The 19,893-nt window shown below is 36.0% G+C and overlaps 1 protein-coding gene across 1 annotated transcript in view; it reads right to left on the reverse strand.

Annotated features, from left to right (window-relative positions):
- The window catches only part of ADGRV1 (adhesion G protein-coupled receptor V1), a 297,357-nt gene that overhangs the window by 167,229 nt on the left and 110,235 nt on the right, over positions 1-19,893 (reverse strand). Inside the window, exons 72-83 of the mRNA XM_074812785.1 lie at positions 18,788-19,261; positions 17,889-18,032; positions 16,526-16,697; positions 16,004-16,139; positions 13,536-14,383; positions 11,434-11,551; positions 10,375-10,546; positions 7,513-7,755; positions 4,673-5,080; positions 3,433-3,617; positions 1,972-2,221; positions 1,634-1,773 (exon numbers count right to left, since the gene is read on the reverse strand). Of these exons, the coding sequence (XP_074668886.1) occupies positions 1,634-1,773; positions 1,972-2,221; positions 3,433-3,617; positions 4,673-5,080; positions 7,513-7,755; positions 10,375-10,546; positions 11,434-11,551; positions 13,536-14,383; positions 16,004-16,139; positions 16,526-16,697; positions 17,889-18,032; positions 18,788-19,261 (3,290 nt within the window). The remainder of the gene's footprint in view (positions 1-1,633; positions 1,774-1,971; positions 2,222-3,432; positions 3,618-4,672; positions 5,081-7,512; positions 7,756-10,374; positions 10,547-11,433; positions 11,552-13,535; positions 14,384-16,003; positions 16,140-16,525; positions 16,698-17,888; positions 18,033-18,787; positions 19,262-19,893) is intronic.

The following is a 19,893-nucleotide window of genomic DNA, read 5'->3' on the forward strand; positions in this document are numbered from 1 at the left end:
AAGTTGGAAATGGACTTGTGTAATTTGCCTGGTAAACAGGCTTGAAAATTGTTGTCTTATCTCCAAAATACCAAGTTTTCTAAACAATTGTGGAGGTGTTTTGTGTAATCTTTCAGGTGCAGTTCTCAGAATAGCACATTTACATGAAATTAAAATATTGTTTATAGCTTTTTTTTTACTTTTATGATTAAAAAAAAGTAAATATATGATAATGTACATTTTTTTTCACTAGAGAATTTTTGTGCCCATGCTTTTAAAACTTCTGCAAGATTTATGGGTCTGTCCAACTTTTCAAACAGTTTGTAACTTAACTTGAAAGATACTTTACACCATTATGGAGAACGTTTCATTTTTTACTGCTATTTGTTGTTTTGAAACTAAAATTCATGTTTTCTTTTCTTTTATTGCTGAACTGATTTTCAAAAAGGATACTACAGGTGACATCCTAAGCCATTTCTAGTGGAAATCACATCTGCTCTGTAATAGTGTGTAGATAAAAGGAGAGCATATAGGTAAATTCTGCTGCAACTCCCTTCTGAGGGGAAATAGTTTATATCAGTGACAGACTGATATAATCCAGTCAGTCTAATGAAATCATATGTAAACCAACTAGATGTCACCAGGATACAGAACATAATTCTCTCTGAATTAATTTATACTGTGTGAACAGGAAAGACACAGGCTAATCAAATAATGTGGCATTGAAGATCATACACAGAAAACTTTATTCCATGGTTTGCAGTGGTATGAGTAGCAACAAGAATGGAAAATGATCAGTAGTTCACTATTTTTTCTAAAAACTGGGAGACATCAACTTAAGCTAGTAGCAGGAATATTTAAAAAAATCAAAACAGGAGGTGGCTTTTCTGTCAAAAAGTAATAGCCCTATAGAGATCATTGTCAAAAGATGTGCGGAAATTCTGGATGGTGCAAGGAAAGACTAAACAAGTTTGTGGTAGACAACTCATTTGGTGTACAAAATACACAAAATCACATTTGGCTCATAGAGTCACTGGAGAGTATAGTATTAGGGAAATTACTATTTCTGCTTGTCCTGATCTTACTCTTCCCTGGGTGTTTATGTTTAGCCACTACTAGAGACAGGATACTGGTCTAGATAAAACCTTAGTCTGCCCCTTAACAGGTTTTTTTGGTTCACTTCACAGACCCAAAGAAAAGAGTGGATGTTAGCAAATTAGGAACTTTCTGAGCCAGTGACCTGAAACAATACCAGAGATGCAGGTTTAACTCTTTACTTTTGTAAGAATGGACTTGAAGCGTTGTCTGATAACAATTGTAAAGAGTGCAAAGTCATTACTGAAGTGATGCAATTCTGGGATTTATGGCCTGTCAGCATTGTCTAACACATCATTACATAATCTAAATGTTTTTTTGGTGAAAAAAGTCAAAAGTAGAAGTCTGAGAAATGTCTGAGCTACAATAACTATGCATTTTATTATATGGGAAGCTTTATGTGCTGGCACAAAGGCCAGAAAAAATTAGGAAAAAAGACAGATAGGAAATTGATCAATTTCATACTTGCAAATGATCTAATCAGAGTTATCACATCTTGGGCAAATACACAGGTTCATGGTAGAAACTGGAAAACTAAACAGATCGACAAAATAAAAACCTTTCAGCAGCTTGATTCCAGAGGAGACACAGAGACTTTTGGGGAACAATCCGACTTCCTGTAGCGTAAATCCGATAAATTACTTCATTGTTATCTTTCAAAGGCTGCGAACTCCGACCCTTCAAACTCATAGAAAAAACCTGAAACAACGCATTCAACATAAATACAAATTTACAAATAAGTAATACAAATTTATGTATTAAAATTCAACAGTCAGTGCTCATTTTAATCAGACACACACAAAAATATTCAAATTATTTTAACTACATTTAAGATGTTTTAAGCAATATCTAAATTAAACTAATTTCTTTAAAAAATAAATTGCATTATCTTCAAACCTTGTTCTTCAGGGCAAGTTCCTTATCTCCAGTAAGGAACCACTGCTGACTGCTGTATTCTGTGAACTGTACAGATTCACAGTTCTCTTCTTGAGGAGGTGATAATACAACAGAGACCTCTAGTAAGTGTTCAGGTGCTTGAATAGAATCCCCATCTTTTCCATCAAATCTGTGTCCATTGATTTGCTGAGGAAACCAGTTGTGAGCCATTATCGCAATGTACGGGCAGCTGTCAAGGATATTTTTACCTCTGTTGAAATGGAAAAGCAATAGGACTGATAAGTGGAACTGAGCTTCACTGTTCTTCACAGAATAACTCTAAAATGTATTTGTAATTAATACTTTATTCCTCCATCATTTTTAGGCTTTATGATGTTTAACTGAAAGACAGTTTCAGTTTCTGTGAAAAAAAAAAAAGAGGGGCTGATTTATTCTGCATTCCAGGTTCTCCATTGCCCCTCTGGGTTTTGCTCACTATGATCTGCAACCAAAACCCCTACATCATAAACTAGGTTATCATAATTCTCATCTTTACAACTTGATATAGAGACAAGTCTACAAGAAGCAGAGGCATTAAAATGGTTGATCGTGCTTTACCTCTTTTTCCCAACAGATGATGCAAAAAAACTTGGAGTAAAGAATTTGAACTTTCAAGTTCTGGACACTGTTCAGGACAGTGTTGATATTTATACCATTTACTGTCTTTTGGCTGAGATGGGCCTCATACCCCCTACAACTTAGGAAATGGCAAAAAAAAAATTACATCTCCAAAAGAAATGGAGATAGAAATCTAAATTATGCTGATTCTCGGAGGGAAGAAAAAAGGTGTTTCTTTTCTAAGTTCAACTACCAGTTGTTTAACAGATTCACAGCGGGAGAAACCCACTGTTTAAAACCATCTGTCTCATAAAAGAGTGTCATCTATTTCTGCAGTCATCTATTTCCCCTGCCCATTAGCCCGACCACAAGGTATTGCAGACAAAACTAGTAATTTGAAACTACAGGTAAAACTTACAAGTAGTTTTAAAAAAAACTTAAATGATTTTTAAGTGAGCAAAACCAACCGCACAGAAATTACAAAATGCCAGTAGAAATTCTGGGTGACTTACTCCCATCTAAGTCTTAGAACATAGCTCTTCATCATACAATTACATATTATTTTCTTAGTAAGATTAATTAGTATTTTTCCAGGCAATATTTGAGCTAAAGGTGAATTAATACATCCCAGATCTCCTGACTCTTACTCCCACAGCTACCCCGTATCAGTGTACCAGTTATTTGTGACACCATACAGTGCCAATATAGTGCTTTGTGAGACTGTGACAGAGGGCAGCACATTTTCATATCGTTAACATATTAGATGACAGACAAATCCCTTTTCTAAAAAAGTAATTTAAATTTTTTTATATTGTTAAGTTGTCAAGTATTTCCAAAACATACTATGAATTCAAGTTTACTAACCTTTCTCCTGGTGATCCACACATTATCCCAGTTAACAGGGAAAAAGCAAACTTCTCGGTCACCTCAGCCAGCAGGCTATATCCTCGTGTGTCCTCGCGTTTCGGGCTAGCCAGAGCACAGAGTATCTCATAGAAAAGACTTCTACTTTTATCAGTGAGTAACTGCTTTTCACCCACATCTGTAACCTAATGAGAGGAGAAGAAATCAAACGTTTTATAAACAGAAGTGTGCTTCTAACATTTGCTCATGTGAACAGTTTAGTAAGTATTAAGTATTTAGTATAAGGTAATATATAAAATAAATTAGTAAGTATTAAGTATTTATCCCAATGTTCCTTCTGAAAGTTCAGAATATTTTTTCCACCTTCTGATCACCGCTGCCAAGCTGTGAGAGGCAGTCTGTGTCCAAACTACATAAAGATATGCTTACTAATAGTGATTTGACTATTAAAGAAACCATGTGGCATTTTTCATTCTTTCACAAATCAGAGATTGTTGACCTGAGAAATTTTTACATAATTTTCTCTGCTTTCTGCGTCAAAGTGGCAACAATCAGAAATGAACTGTTGTTCGTGAGTATTGTTATACTGTTTTGTGTCTATTTAAACATTTTCCAGCTCCTGCACATTATTCTACAAATCCAGAAGAGACAGAAAGTCATAAAACTAGTCCCAGAGTTTTCAGAGAATTTAGTGCAATATTGAAGTGCTCAGCTACCCTGCCAACCCAATTCCTAAAGCTACTGCAGGAAAAAAGACAAGCTGCATGCCTGGATAAGAGCACAGCAGGCTCCAGCTGGCCCTGGCAGGATTTGCTTGTCTGGTGACTGCCGTCAGTGTGAAGATACGAGCGAAATTTGGCCTCACTACCTTGTTCCGGGGCTAAAAGCAACAAAGATGTGGCCTGAGAATCAGGAAACCATAATAAGCTCTATGAAAGTATGGCACCAATGGGAAAATTTTGCACAGCAGAAAATCTGGAGGTATAGGTACATATGCAAAATTAATACTGGTTGCTATTTTCAACCTATTTGATTTTTGATTTCCTGCCACCAGCCTAACTAGTGGCGGACAAACCTCTTCCCTGATTGTGGGACTTCACAATTTCTGTTTTTACCTGTGCACTCTGTGCCCCTGAGTCACTGCTGTGGATGCCAACCTTGATCTTATCACAAGCCTACGTGTTATTATACGCTTATTAAAAACTCACTGGTCATTCAAGAAAAAGCAGGAAAGGTTTACCTTATCTATTATATGCATCACAGCAGTAAGCTGCTCTTCTGTAGTTTCTGTAGCCACTTTGACATTTAGATTCTGGAGGACTCTGTGTAAAATGGTGTCATCAAGAGGCTGATGCAGTTGATCAATTAGCCCCCAAACTGGCAAGGAGTCCAAATCTGAGACAATGGTGACATTAGCAATACCATACACGTCATCTACCCTGGCACCGCCTGTGGGATTAGAAATTACAACCTGGAAACGTTTAGGAAATGGGTTTAAAGATCCTGTCTTTGGAGTCAGGGTCACATCCAGAAACGTATTTCTCTGTCCAGGTTCAAAAGTCAATAAACCTTCAGATCTGGCAAAATCTTGTCCTGCCACAGCTGGAGATATGAAGGTCCGACCAATAGGTTCAGGTTTTTGTAGCTCCTTAAAACAAACCAAAAGAGTTTTAGGTAACTTTATGATAGATGCAATTGTTCAAAACCAGTTCAAAACACACATATTTCAAATTGATAAAATTCAAATGTGAAAAAAAGAAGTCCTCTTTCAAAATGCAGTTAAGAATGATATAACAATTACATTAAGTGAAATATCTCCCTGAAATAGTAATCTGTCACTTATAGTCAGTGACAACCTAGGGGAAGAATTATATATTGTCAATAGTTAACAGGATCCCTCTTTTCCAGAACAAAAATCATAAAGCTTTTCTGGGTGAATAGATATTACAGAAATGTTAGCACATCCGTAAGGTGAATTCCAGAGGGGTTGATGTAAGTTTATGTCTGCAGTGTGAAGTCCCTCAGTTCAGGCATTACAGATACATAAAAACTAAACAAAAGTAAAGCAAAGGTTCTGGAAATCTGTGCCCAAACTTATATCAATTCATGATATTTTCAGTCCCAGTATAAATACTTAAAAGAATAACAATCCATTTAGGTCCAAAGGCAAAGCAAACACTATAGAATACACATGCCAAGCAGACAGATGAACTTATCTAGGAATGCTATATGGCCTCATTTCCCTGTGAGGTAGCACTATTTTTACCTTCCATGAGGTTTGCAGATACTGTTTCACTCTTCACATTCTTGCACTTTTTGTCAGTTGTCATAACCTTGATATTATATCTGGTAATGTAATAAACTTTCCTTAAGTGGAAACTAACATTCTGGGCTATTATTCAAATGTATGACTTCTAAATAGTATCTATTCATTTAATAAGTACAGATTGTATACTGACTACTAAGTAAAGGTCTTCTGTAAAAAACAAGGATGTTTATTTGTGAAATACTAGACCTCTTTCAAAAATATTTAGCTTTAATTAGAAGAGTTTACTCATGGAATAAATCTGAATTTTTTTGAGTTCACAGGAGAACATGGTAAAACAGTGCAGTGTGTATCTGTTGAAAATTGCTCTAGAACATGACCACATCATCTGTGCAAATTCCAGCGAGAAGTTTCCTTTTGTTTATCTCTTCCAGCTGAGAATTAGGAAACAGGAAAATAAGTGGTCATAAAAGCACTAGCAACTAGAACAATGTTTAAGAAGCCTTTGTAGGAGTGAGATAAACATCTGTTTCCAGTTAGCATCTCATGCTTCCTGTCTGCCGAGACCTCTTATTTTACAGGTACCAAAGTACAGTACCAATACTTTGGTACTTGGCCATGCATCCTCAATACCTAAAAATGTCCAAAGAAGGGCTGTTATATGAAAAAGGATAAGGAACTGTCTCCTATATTTTAGCCTAAATATATGCTGGACAGTAGCAATTTCTTCTCTACTTCACAGCTAAATTATAATGCACTCTTGGCTGGAAAGAATGTGAAAATTTGTTACCACACAATCTAACTAAAACACTGGCCAGCTACTGTATAATAAATGCATGGAAACACCATGTAAACCTGTGCAGTTAAGATAGAGAAGCATGCAATATAACAATAGAATGCAAAACCTTTTATTATAAAGAGGGACTACACTGGTCACACAATGCTTTGTTGTAACAACCCTCCCCTAAATAATGTTTTTAGGCATAAAATCCCACATATTCAATGTAGATCAGGCCAAGCACTATTCCAAAGTGATGGCAAACTTGGAGGAATCCCTCTTGCAGCCTGTGCCCTGATGTTGGATTCACAACTATAAGGAAGTGGAAGGAATCATGTTTTTGCAGCTGTGTTATTTCTACTAAAGGGGAATCTTCATCATCTGTCAACAATAATGAGGTACTCATTTAGAGATAAAAGGGTCAACACTCTTCATTAGAAGAGTCTGGTGTAACAGCTGTAAACAGAACAAAAATGAATGAGGATGATAAAATTTACTTTAGCACATGAGACTTTTGATTGGAAGAACAATTTTCAAGTTTAGTACTTCAGGAACGTGAAATAAAATTTGATGACAGTTCTCCCTCTTTTCCTAAGTGTGGTCTGTGTATTAATAAATTTGTGACCTAACACAGCAAGTGTGTTGGTACCTGAATCTTGTAGTCATACCCATTATGATAAAAACTTAATTTCTGAGAAAGAAGCCTCAAAAATTGGAGCTTCATAAGAACCTTAGAACAAAGAAAGTAATTTATTTAATGCCTGACTGACCATAGTACTGGAAGTTACCATGAACAAAATCACTCTTGACAATGCAGTGAGAACAAGGTCTTTTTACTAATTTTTACTAATTTTTTACTATTTTTACTAATGGAAAACCAAAGAAGCTAGACCACATAGGCCCAGTAAACATTTGACTGTTTCCTGTAAAAATGCTAATTACAGTCACACTTACTTTAGAGAATGAACAATGATTTAAGGATAAAATTAATAATAAAAGATAAGTTAGATCATAAAAATAATAATAAAAGACTTACTTGCATGCTGTAGCTAACTGTTGTGGTTACTGATGTACTAGAATCTCTAAGCACTTGCAGACTGATTAAAGTTGTCTTCTTATGAGCCACAGCAAAACGAGATCCCACCGCAAAATATACTAAACCATGAGGAGCATCACTTTCAAGGACTGTTATAAAAGCAAATCTGGCACTGTTGTTCAATGCAGCTCCTGCGCTTACAGCATACAGCTCAACAAAAAAATACGTTTCGAATTCAGGTACCTGTAAATAAGAGATGATTTTCATATCATTATAAGTCCTACTATTACCTTCAGCTTTAAAAAATGTATGTATTATTTTGTATGTGCAATGGATTAATTGTGCTAACATTTACCACAAGCATGCTTCCTAAAATGTGCAATAAGTACAATGAAATATATCCCAAAAATAATATTGTGACAGGCACTACTCTGTCATGTACAATAACGAAATCTTGGGTTTTCACATGGAACTTATTGCAATAAAGTATCTATTTATATACTACATGTATTGTGGCTGCAAATTTGCCATAATACATGACAGTAGATTCTCCAAGAGCTCCATATTTCAGATGATGGATTTACAGAGATGTACGTCTTGTGAAGAATTTGCTCTTTCATTTTCTTTTGCCTTACAAAAAGGCATGTACACTCCTACTCACCTGTGGGAAAACTGCACAGAAGTCTAAGTATATAGTTTTGAAACTGCAATTAATTAACTTGACCATATTCGAGTACTGAACTCAGGTAAAGTTCTGAAAAATACTTTATATACAGCCTTAGTGTTTCAACACTAACATGTTTATGCATGTTTTACCACCATACCTCAGCAGACTTGAAGACTTAACTGAATTTATTGAAAATCCCAAAGCTTAGAGATACTATCTGATAGACTTTTGTGAGGTTTAAGATCTAGACAAATCTGTCAGTCTGGAAATACAGGCTATTGAATTTTAGTGTTCATATGTCAAAGAATTAGCCTAGTCAATTCTGCATTCTTAATGCTTGTTTTTGAAAATAAGGTAGCAATATTAAATTACAGTATGGCATTCTGCCTCATCTTTGATTTTGTACCTACAATGCAAACATAACATGTTTAGAAATAGACATCTGATTACTAAGATTCCAGAAATTATTGAAAATATGTTATTTGTACCTATTACATGCACTCCTGAAGCAGCAAGATTGTAAAAAATAGTTCTTTACAAGACAATAGCATCCCCAAAAAATGATCATTGGAGACAAGGTTTTTGTTAGCACACATAGCTTTTCGTTTCAGCTCTGGATTTTTGGAAATCCTACTTTAATTTGAGGAACGCAGGATTCAGCTCTTGGCTAACAAAGTCAGTACAGCTGACTAAATAAAAACTTTCAAAAGCTGGAATATGTCATACCATATGCCATAAAAAATGTAAAATATTTATTGAATATATTTATTACTTCATCATTTTGTAACGTATTTGTTACTAATTTATAAGCTATCTTATGGAAGACGAACTAGAAGAAGAATTAGGAAATATTTTCAGGGTTAAATAGCATGTATTTTTAATTGACTTGTTAAGTAATTCCTTAAATGGAACGATCTTGACTAATTGATGACAGGCACAAATTTATGGGAATGCCATAGGGAACTTTAGCTTTCCATTAGCACCTGTTAAAGTGGCACACGCTTGTGCTTCATGTGGCACAACTGCGTGTCTCTGCAGCTGCTGCACTGCGGTCATTAAATAATGATATCACTCCTTTGGACTAAACAGGTTCAAAATCCCAGTTTACTCAGCAAGGCAGCCTGTGACCCACTCATGTATATATTTTATTCGTTGGCTCTGTAATGTAAAAATAACATCTGAAGATGAAGAAGGAAAATGGCCCTCTTACTGAACTAAGAGAATGCACCCTATTCCCTAGTGGGAAATTACTGTTTCCACACTTCCTACATCTTGCATTATTTTCTAAAATGTAGTCAGAAAAAACGTAGAAACCTCATCTTGTCCTTTTTCATACCCCAGACCTCAGCATTGTCACTAGCCTGGCTGTTAGGATAGTTTCTTGGAAAGTTTCAAACTCTCCACTCTGAAAGAATGGCAAACATTAATCCCTCATTTCTTAAGGGACTGCTCTAACCACTAGGTGTTCACACAAAAATATTTTTTTCCTTCTCTTGTCAATAAAAATGACTGAATGCTGTGCTTTGTGTTAATTCAATGACATCTGCATTTTTGAGTGCCAGCTGGGCCTCTCAGGGCTCTTAGGCAGACCCAACTGACAAATGCCAAATGGCTTTAGTGGATGATGGCTGCTAAATTGAATTTCGCTACTCACAAGCTGGATGTGCACAGTGACAGATTTTTAGACACTCAGAGATTCTTATGCTGCTTTATCACTAAGTTGAGTTTTCACAGATCATTGTGCTAGATTTAGGCACGTAAAATTATGCACAAGTTGCAATAAAAGTTTTTTGTTAAGTGAGATGTTACTACTTACAGCGTACAGTTTCCATAAACTACCCTAAGAAGTGCTTTGATAGATGAAAAATTCACTGTGTGAAGGATAAGAGTTCAGTATATGAATATGAATCTCTCTGAAATAACTCTGTTCTTTTTCTCTTATTGTTCTATAAAAATCTGAGATTTGCAATTTACTCTTCAAACTAAATACTAATCTCCTTTACAAATTTTTATTGGTCACAATGGAGGTCGTGCAAGCCTCTAAATAAACATGTATTTGCAGAGGAACCGAGCAGATGTTAAGTTACCACATTCAGACTGGACTTCAGTTCCTCCGAATCAGAGAATGTTTTTCATCTTGATAGATTGCAATTCAATGTTATAGAGCTGTACACAAATGAGCAATAATTCCTTACGTTATCAGGTTTTATTTCAATGGAGATGTTGCAGACTGTTTGACCTGCCATGCAGGTAGTGGCTCCCAGCACTGATACAAGCTCATTCTCCAAGTTCATGCCATCCTTCAGAAGGACAACAGCTGTTTTATTAAAGGTCACACGCCAAAAGATCTTCACATCTTCAAAAGCCCTACAAGAAAACCAAGAGTATACATGTACTGAAGGAGAGCACTATTGTTTTAGAAAACATAAACCACAGACGTAACATTATTTTTATGTTATTATTCAAAACATATCACTAGGGAACAAACTACTTTAAGATTAAAAATTCTCTCTTTTTATTTAAATTCCTTCCTCTGAAATCAGTTTAGATTACCAAAAAATAATACAGGAAGAAAATAAAGCAATTACAGGCACCCAGATTCTTCTCAATATTTATTTCAGAAAACATGGTATTAGCTGAATAAAAGAAACTGGTGCTTGGAAGACCTGGATGTGGCCAAGTACCTTCCTTAATACTATAGGAATCATTTGCCTGGAAAGTCAGGCAGAATTTTTCTTTCCTATAAGTTTAAGGAACTTATAATAATTCAGCGTATTTGTTTAAAGTACACATAAATGTGCCACAGATATATGTGTTAATTAGAAAAAACGCAGTATCTGTGTGAGTGAAGACATAAGCATAGTACTGACACTTTGGTAACTTATTAATTGCTCATTTTAGTATGCATACCTACTTATATCATACAGGGAGATGAGAATTTGAGTTACACCTTTAGCAGTCTTTTAGCAGTACTTTACCTTAAGCAAAACTTTCACACTTGCTGCCTTACGGTATAAGTTGGAAAATACATGTTTTTTTCCGTTTCTGCTTTATCACAGTACAGTGACAGACCTAATCACATTCACAACTTAAAAGCCCGTTTGCCAAATTCTGGGAAGTTATTAAAGGAGCTGAAAGGCAAAGATTTATTATAAAGATCTATGATAACCTCTTCCACTAACAGCAGCTTCTGTGATTCAACACAGCACATTACAGCGTGTGGGAAGAGCACTTGAATCAGCTGTTGCCTGCACCTGTTTGGTTGCCTCGCGACAATCAGCAGCACCTCTCTGTTTTCTGAGTCTTCATCAAGTACAAGACCGCTTTGTACTTCTGGAATGAATCCCAAAATGCCATTCTGGAGATCACTTCCTATATAGGAAACAGTCCGTGAAAGTAATTAGCAAGAAAGTTAAGCTGAGACTAAATTATAATTTTAGTATGGATAACTGCTAAAAAAATAAAGACTAGGTATCAAAAGCATGCCGCAAATTGCCACTTAGGCACACCCCAAGAAAATTTAATATTTCTATTCCTAATTTACACTCCATACTTCACTAGAACTTCAAATGCTGGCATTTCTAAATTTTATTTTAACCAGTAGAATAAGTATTTTTGAAAGTGAATTCCTCATGAGAGTCCTGGCACCATCTACGCACAGAAGCTTGTATTTTCAGCAGCATTCAGCAAACTGGCTGAATTCTGTGTCCCTTGTCTTCAAGAGACTAGGTGTTACAGTAGTCTAGAACAGTGTCAAAAGCCTTGCTTGTAATGCCCTTATGTGATATCACTTCAGCTATATAACTTTATGTTTACCATCACCCTTAAAACATATTCTTTCTAAACAGAAATAGGCCTCAGTGTGTCCCTAGATGGACAGCATTGCCACAGCAGGTTATGGGATAAAGATGGACCTCCAAGGACACAACTTTAGCTTTCTTATTCATCCCAATAATAATGTTGTTGAACCCATTCATTTTCCCAAATTGTTACATCAGCTTTTCTCCTGCATCTTTAATCAGTGTGTGGAACTAGGGAGCTGCAAAATACTGCTTTGTTCTCACGGGAATGTAAATAACTTCAGCAAAACAGCAGTGGAGGAAAAGAAAACAGGGTTAATGAGGGGAAACTAATGTCTTTACAGTGTCCCATTAAATTTTGCTTCTAAAGGATTTCCCCTTACAGGTAGTGATGGCTTTACTCTGCAATTGAAAAGGCAATCTACTTCCGACCCAGTGCTTATTAAGTGTCAATATATATACTGAAGATTAACAGAAACTGCGTGTTTGCGTATGCACAAATATTTAACCTGTGGTATCTTCCTATACAGTTAAATGCAGATACATGCTTTGACCTTTCTCCTCAGTGTAAGTTGTCTCCTGATGTTACTTTCCATACTCATTGTACTCAGGGTGTAACTCTAGAGCACGTTAATACACTTCTGTGGGATTCAGTACAAGTTCAAATTCCAACCTATGCACATATTTCTTCAGTTACCTGCCTGGTGAATTCTAGAGATGTTGCACATGAAGGGAACGTGGGTTTTATATGATCTGCTCTTACACACGTAATTTTGGTTGCTGCATACACTCATCCAACAGTTTAATCCTGGTCCTCAATATCTACCTTGTTTTGTTAAGATTATCTCAATACACAAAACTTACAATATATGTTGGACCTTACATATAATTTTGTTGATTAGCCTAAACTGTTCCAATTCCCACTTATTTCTAAAACTTACCTATATTGCTGTTAAACTTGGTTTATATTCAATTGTAAGTCTGACAGATATCTGAAACCTAAGGGAAACGGGAGCTCTGACATCATTTTCTCACAGTAGCATGCAGAGACTGAAAGAAAAATTCTTCCCTCATGTCTGTGTAAGACCATTCCTATCCTCCATCTGCAGAGGCAGAGGATGACCACCCTGCAGATATGAACTGCATAGTATCAAAGAACAAAAACAGAAGCTGTTTTGTATACTTTGCACAAATGCCACACAATATAAAAGTGACAAAATAGCAAAGAAAAACAAAAAAGCCTGCAATTCTACCACATCTGCAAGAAAAACACTCAAGCTTAGCCTTTTAAGCTTCATGAAGCAAAGCAGGACAAGAACACAGATAAGCAGCATATATAAATGTACTTTGAGCTACGTTGTTAAGGGATGCATGGCAGGCTTGGTGCATTAGGTGCTTCCTCTGATGTGGAAAACTCAAGATTTGGGAATAGAATACCCTGCTTATTACCAAATAGAATTCCAATATTTACATGAAAATTGCTATGAGAACATAAAGTTATTTACTGTTATTTAATTCTGATGTATTTACTAATTTTCTGGGGGAAGAAATATTACCTGCAATAATTACTGTTGCAAAAGCAGCAAATCCATATTCATCCTTTCCTTCCACAATCTGAGCTCCATGTTCAGGATTTGAGAGGTAAACATAAAACAATTCCTGTCCTTCAGGCTCATCATCATCAAAAATTTTTATGGACACCGTGCTTTCTCTTTCTCCTTCCAGCAAAGTCAGAGAGACTGACTGTTCCTCAAAATCTTCTCCTTCCATTGCCCATGTGAAGTTCAATTTTCCATAAACATTTCCAAAAGGATATGAATCTACTCCACTCTGTGCACTCACACCCCCAAAGGTTTTAACCGTTACTTCAATATCACCAGTGAAACCCTTGGTCCTTCTGATATGAAGTATCGCTGTGTTGGGGGTACTGTTGTTTGCATCTTCTTCAACATAAATAAACTCTGGCCCCAAACTTAGTATTCCATGATGAATATCATTATCCAGGATATTAACTGTTGCAACACTGAAAGCTGGATTCAAACGTGGGCTCCAGGCAGGATTCACAGGTTGAACATCCAAAATTTCCACAGCAGTCAAATTTACAAAAAAAAATTCTTCCATTTCAGACACAGTGTCATCAACTATTGATATTTCTATCACAGCATTTGTCTGAAAATGTAAAAACATAAGCTCTCCATTGTAGATGGGTATAAAGTCCTCTAGTGGTTTGGCACTTCCTGGAACAGTCTGATATGTCAATTTAGTGAGATTACTTTGAAAACCAAACAATCTTTGGACATGCAGTGTGACTGCCTGAACATCTTCTTCGACTGAAACAGATCTTGAGTGAAAAGCAAACTGAAATATCCCCATTGGCTCAATTTCAGCTATTGTAAATCCTGATCTGAAACAGAAAAGATATCAAAGTTGAGAGAGGAAATATGAAGTATGAAAGGTAAAACACCCAAGCAGAATAATTTCCAGTGAACAACCAATGATGGATGGATGGAAGAAAGTGGATTTAAAAAACGTGTAACAGTAGAGGGAAGAAGCAACCATACAAAGCAAGATGTAAAGAGGTTCTCTGAAAAAGGTTTTTGCAATGATTGGATTGAATAGCTCTCCACAGGGTTAATGCATCCTGAGTCAGCACAGGGTATGGAGTAAAGGATAAATAAAATAAGGTCTTCCTGAGAAAATGGAGAGGTAAAAGAAAGTATGATGTCTTTCTATTGTAGACACAATGCAAGGAGATATATTACAATATTGCCACCCCAAGTAATATCAGTTTTAACCATTGAACAAACATCCTGTACCAAGTGAAAACTGTGGAGTAGACAGATGGTAGCAGATCTACAGTTTTAGCCAGGAAGCCAGAGAAGGAAAGGAAGATATTTTAAAACTTACAGTGGGGCTTTGAAATACTAACTGCCTCCTCACAACATTGTTCATCGAAATTTATTCCAGATCTGAGCCCTATTATCAATATCAGTTTAAGCTCTACTGTGTTCGTATTAAATGTATCCGCTTCTTATTAGAAAATAAGCATAAAGTCTAAGACTCTTTGCTAAACCTTGGGTCTTATCTCTAGAACTGACCCATTATTCAGTGCTAGTGGCTAACAAATGGCACTACAATTACAGTGAGTAATTTTGGTTAAACAAACTAGACCCTTTCCACCACTAAGGGAGCTAAAACCTCTTCAAAGTAATTGTCAGCTTTACCTCCTCTGGCATGTAGTCTTAAGTTTTCTAGGAAAAAGGTCATTCTCGTAGACTCAAGGTATTTGACTCACACAGGACAGACAAGCCTAGAAGAAGGGGTCAGTCTCAGGAGTTTAGGCATCCAGTTCATTCCTTACTTCCTTCAGATCTGCCAGTGTAATTGTTATATGGTGAAGCCAATACCTTTCTCCATATGCAGTGTTACTCTATGTCCATTCTTTTTAGACCACTTTTAGCTATCAATAAGTAAGAAAGAATGAAAATAGTTTGAAGAATAGATAACAATTTAACTGAGATGGAAAACTGCATTCAATGTAATGTTTCTGGTTTTAAGAATAAAAAGGGCTTTTTGTATAAATTAGGAATTTTCAGAGCATTTCTTGTTTCATTTTACTTATTTTTAAACCATGTTATCTAAGATCTTCTAAATATGTATATTTAGGGACACTAATGAAAACTGTTAGAGTTGCTTTCATCCTTCAGCTTCCTGGCTACAACTGTTGATCTGGGTTCTTCATTCTCTTAACTGTCTCCATCATTCTAGACACACTCTAGGCATCTTGGAGCCCAGTAATATGAAATAGACTGGAATTGGAGAAAAGCCTCAGTTCTGATAAGGTCAGATCTGCAGCGCTGACACTTGTTTCCACCTGAGACAAGGCACATATATTTATCAAAAAGGCACTACAGCTTGCTAGCTACCTATAATTTAATAGGGATTTGAATACGGTTTATACCTGCACACAGGTCACAATTCTTACGGCAACTGTGAGACTCAAAAGTATAAGTAATATCCTTACCTCAGGCGAGCCCCACCAGACACATTGCTGTGCACTGCTGCTAAAGTGATGGCAAATGACTCATGTTTATTTAGGCTTGGAGTGGCTTGAAATGAAATTACTTTACTTTGCTCACCAGAGGAAAATACAACATTACCTGAAGGAAAAGAGTGTGAGAGAGAGCACGAGTCAAAATCACTAAACAGGAATCCTCTTTTTACCTGGGAACCTGCTGAGATAAGGACTTTAACCACAATTCCACTCCATTTAGGAAGAAGCAACATGCACAATAAGGGTCTTTCCTATATAAAGCTGTGCTTCAGGGGCATAGCATTGTGCCTGCCTCCCAGACACGTATCTGTGAAGCTTAGTTCTTTTTTTGCTCATCAAGTAAACATAACCCTTACAGATAAAAATTGGACCATACAATTTCATTCTAATGACTCTTCATTAACACAGGGAGCATTTAGAGGTACAAATGACTAAAAGGTGGTATCATCACTTAGGCAACTTTCATAGCTGTTTCCTCAGAAAAGTACTTACCAAATGGAGGAGTAATATTGCCTGGCTGAGCAAAGTCCGTGATTAGGTCTGGTGGGTATCCTGAAATCCAGCTAACTGTTACAGAGCCATAAACTCCTCTTCTGGTTATGACAGCTTGGCCTGTCCCTGCTACGATGTCTGTAAGTCGTAAAATCACAGATTCAAAGCCAACCTGTGGAAATATAGTAGATTTTGTTATAGAAAATTGAATAAAAATGGGCAACAACATATGTGAAAGCAGACTATGTTTTGTAAACCAGGCATTTTACAATGATTATGCATGCATATAGATGTATGTTTGTACATATATATGCATGTCTGTATATATATACATACTTCCTTCACAACTCTTTAACAATACTTCTAAATCTTAGATTTCTGAGAATTAGATCTCCGGGAAAAGGAACCAGTATGACTGACATTTCAGTACTGAAAACACTGAATACAGAATTCTGTGTCTCTTTAAAAGAAAAACAAACCAACCTGCCCTTAACATTCACCGGCAATAGCTGTAGTTTTATATATACACAGAGATTTAAAATAAATTATTAATTGTGTATCCAGTGAAAAGTAAGCTGCCGTCACATGAAATTGTTCACAGAATTATTCTTGCTAGTATGGTCTACTTTTCTTTTTCTTTGAGCAGGATAACTTGCACATTGTAAAAGCAATGATAAATGGATATATGGTAGTAAACAATGGTTACAGAAAGACCCTTTGAATTAAGTTCAATTACAAATTAAAAGACAGACCAATTAAAATCATTAAATAAAAACTTCAATAAAATTTAAGGGGTAGAAACCTCAGCATGCTATTTTCTGCCTGACATACAAAAAGGGAACTGTAGCACATATACCATATCAGAACAGTCAAATTCTCTTTTCTCACTCTCATACGAAGTAGAAAAACGGAAAATTTCTCACTCAGTGATTAGCCAAATACACTGTCAATTGCATTAAAACCCAGCATGACCTTCATCTCTTTTTGCATATAATACCACATACATGCTGCTATCTACTTTGGGGCTGCTATACTTAAAGGAATAACACTGTCCAGAAATAGTTATTCTCCTTTAAATGTCAGAACTTCCATTTCATATATACAAAAGTATAAATTAACCATAATATTTGGACTATTTACATTTTACAGATGAAGAAACATTTTCAAACTCTATTAACAGATATCTATAAGAATTTGTACCACAGAAAATGTAATATACAGTGCAAGTAATAACTGGAAAAGTCTTGTCAGTCATTAAATTGGTTGCAATGATGAAAACTTAAGGAGTCAATTGAATCCTTACAGCAGCTATCTTTTGTAATGAAGACTACCTTCCTTCCGTGGTAGGACCCACTCTACTGACCTGTGAATTGGCAGCTTCCTCAGGAATAAGCAGAACAGCTGACTTTGCTTTTCCTAATATTTTAGGCACATCCTTGGCACTTCCCGTAACCAGGCTTACATTAATCAGTTCCAGAGTAAAATTCAAGCCCGGTAAAATAAATGCCTTTGAGAGAGAGAATTTAATTTAAAAGGTAGAAATTTAATTCCACTAAAAACATGATATCCACCAGTTCAAATAATTAAGTAGCAGGACAGTCTGCAGATTTTGTTCTACTTCCACACAGAAAGCAGTGTTTTCAAGACCAGTGTTTTGCAGATTATATTTCTCAAAAGAAATACAGCTAAAATATCAGTATTTTGAATGTGATTTACCAGCAGTTTGTTGGAATGTGAGTTCGTAGAGCAACTATTGCCATTCTAATAAATTGTATCTAACACAACTTGATTTTGATCCTTAGGATTAAAAAGATGTAAGATGGATGTAAAAGGATGTAAGTGTGGATGTAAGACTGTAATAATAATAACAAACAACCAGGGAACACAAAGAACTGCGAGTCAATTTATCTGCTGCTTCATGAGTCAGGAATGACAGAACGCTATTTACAATCCAAAAGAGAAACTTGAGAAAATATTTGCATACATATAATAATAAAATATTGAACTGATAGTAATGCAAAGCAGTGATGGAAGGAAACACTGAATATCTGAATACATGCGTAGCAGTGATTTTGCAATTATTATCTGGAAATGTGATATTTGAACCCAGTTCTATTCAATACATAGGAAATCCATAAAACTAAAACTCTCTTTTCTGCTCCTTTGCAGTGGATACTATTGAGAGCTTAGTATCTTATTCGTATTGTGATGAACACAAATGGAAACAATAGATATCATAGGAGCTAAAAGGATAATACGGACCTGGTTGCTTATTGGCACTCTTTTCACTCCAAAGCTGGCACCATCTTTTATGGTGAGGTATCCCACCTCATTCTCAGGTTCAATTAGCATTTCTTCATGATGAGACATGATATGGTACTCCACAATCACTTCTCCAAATGCCCCAGCATGCCGAGTTACATTAATCTGAACATACCGATCCAGGTTTCTCTCTATGAATACTGACTGCTGATCAGAGTATAGGGCAAACACTCCATAAGGATCATCGTTTGCAAACACGTTGATCTTTGAAATTCTTTTCTCTTCATCTAAATCTGCTCCACCTTCTACTGAAATCAGCTGCACCTCATAGCTTTCATCCAGTTCTGGAACATCATCAGGTAACAGGTAGATGGTTATCTCAGCCGTACTCTGCTGATCAGCAATGACAACAGATCCCTCTGTCATAAGAAAGTCACCTGTGATGTCAGATTCACTATGTATTTCCCAGTAAACCTGAAATGAGTTTAGAAAATGCACAGAACGAAAGCAAAATTACCCACAGAGTCAGAAACTTCCATACTCAGGATTCAGTGTAGGTAGGATATGAAACAGATTGGTTTTAAATGGGTAAAATAAAAATTGGTTTAGGTATGTATAGAAAGAAGCACACACCCCTAACAAAAGTGTGTTCCTCTAACAGTACTGTGAATGTAAAGATTTCCTTTGTATATATTTGGAAGATTTACGTAAAACTATATGGAATCTCTGAGCAATTTTTTGAAATTATTTCTATTTTTACACCAAGATATCCTTGAATGCTTTTCCCGTTTCTAAGATTCTTCACATCAGAAAGGGGTGAAGAGATCTCATTAAACACAGCAGAAGCTTTTATTGATTGATTTTTAAAAAACCCCTTGTTTTTAAAACAAGGACCTGTTAAAATTCTGACTTCTAAACAACTTTAGGTAAAATCAATGTGAGTGATGGTTCAGAAAAGTCTGATTCTTACCTTTAAATATATCTGAAAAAAAGTAAACTGTGATCATCTCAAAGAAAGCTCACTATGAAAGTATGGTCTCTTCTGTCCTCCCATCAAAAGTACATGGTGAGAGGGAGAGAGGAAGTGAAAGAAGCACTGCAGTATT

This window comes from Strix aluco, chromosome Z (genome assembly GCF_031877795.1).
Source record: "Strix aluco isolate bStrAlu1 chromosome Z, bStrAlu1.hap1, whole genome shotgun sequence".
Classification (NCBI taxonomy): Eukaryota; Metazoa; Chordata; class Aves; order Strigiformes; family Strigidae; genus Strix; species Strix aluco.